Source organism: Mycetomoellerius zeteki, unplaced genomic scaffold, assembly GCF_001594055.1.
Source record: "Mycetomoellerius zeteki isolate Tzet28-1 unplaced genomic scaffold, Tzet1.0 scaffold79, whole genome shotgun sequence".
Taxonomy (NCBI): Eukaryota; Metazoa; Arthropoda; class Insecta; order Hymenoptera; family Formicidae; genus Mycetomoellerius; species Mycetomoellerius zeteki.
In genome coordinates this window covers 113,977-114,738 of record NW_017257819.1, presented here as the reverse complement: position 1 = coordinate 114,738, position 762 = coordinate 113,977, and the positions used below count along the sequence as shown (strand labels likewise).

The following is a 762-nucleotide window of genomic DNA, read 5'->3' as shown; positions in this document are numbered from 1 at the left end:
ACGCTGATGTATAACTTTCGGAAAACTTAAAATTCTTAATTCAATGAAATCAACGACTTGAAGGATGGGACTATGAATTACAAAATGAAATCTAATAGAAAAGATCATTTCTTTCGGTAATATTTACTTCGAAGGAGCTAGAAAAATAAGTCTCCGTATATGAAAGAACACAGAACGTATAACATTCTATATATATTTATAACATTCTATATTTGTAACATTCTTCATATATAACATTCTTCAGCTTCTAAATAGCATCGAGATCCGAACTCACCGAGATTGTTATATCGCTGTCTAGCTTCGACTTTGCAACCATCCGATACGCGCAGAATATCTCTTTGAGATTTATATCTTGCGTTTATGAGACGATTCCGGCATTTGTGGAGGCGATCCTAGGGATCTTCTTTGGTAGTGGGTTGTATCTGATGCACCACGCCGGGCAGGTGGTGGTGATGATGGTGCTCCGGTCGCCTGGAGAGGCCCAACAAGGGCGGCAGCAGCGGCAGGGGAAGAGGCAGGGGTAGCCCTCCGGGGAAGCCGGCGAGACCACCGAGGAGAGCCGAGGCGGTCGAGTGTTCCTGAGCTTTTCTTCGGAGCTCGGCCAGACTGTTACTTCGATGGAGATCAGTGCCGGTACCGGCGGTGCCGGGTTTGCAACAGCCGCAGATAGAACCGGGCCAGCCGGTTGGCGACCAAGATAACATTTCCTGAAGGCTGCTCGGCCGATGCTGGTCGCCGGTGGTCCATAACGATGGCGTCGTC

The 762-nt window shown here is 47.9% G+C and overlaps 1 protein-coding gene across 1 annotated transcript in view; it reads right to left on the bottom strand.

Moving 5' to 3' along the window:
- Positions 1 to 304: 304 nt before the first annotated feature.
- Positions 305 to 762, bottom strand: part of Drgx (Dorsal root ganglia homeobox) — a 51,469-nt gene continuing 51,011 nt past the window's right edge. The window contains exon 7 of the mRNA XM_018458838.1: positions 305 to 761. Within this exon, the coding sequence (XP_018314340.1) occupies positions 393 to 761 (369 nt within the window). The 3' untranslated portion in view covers positions 305 to 392. The remainder of the gene's footprint in view (position 762) is intronic.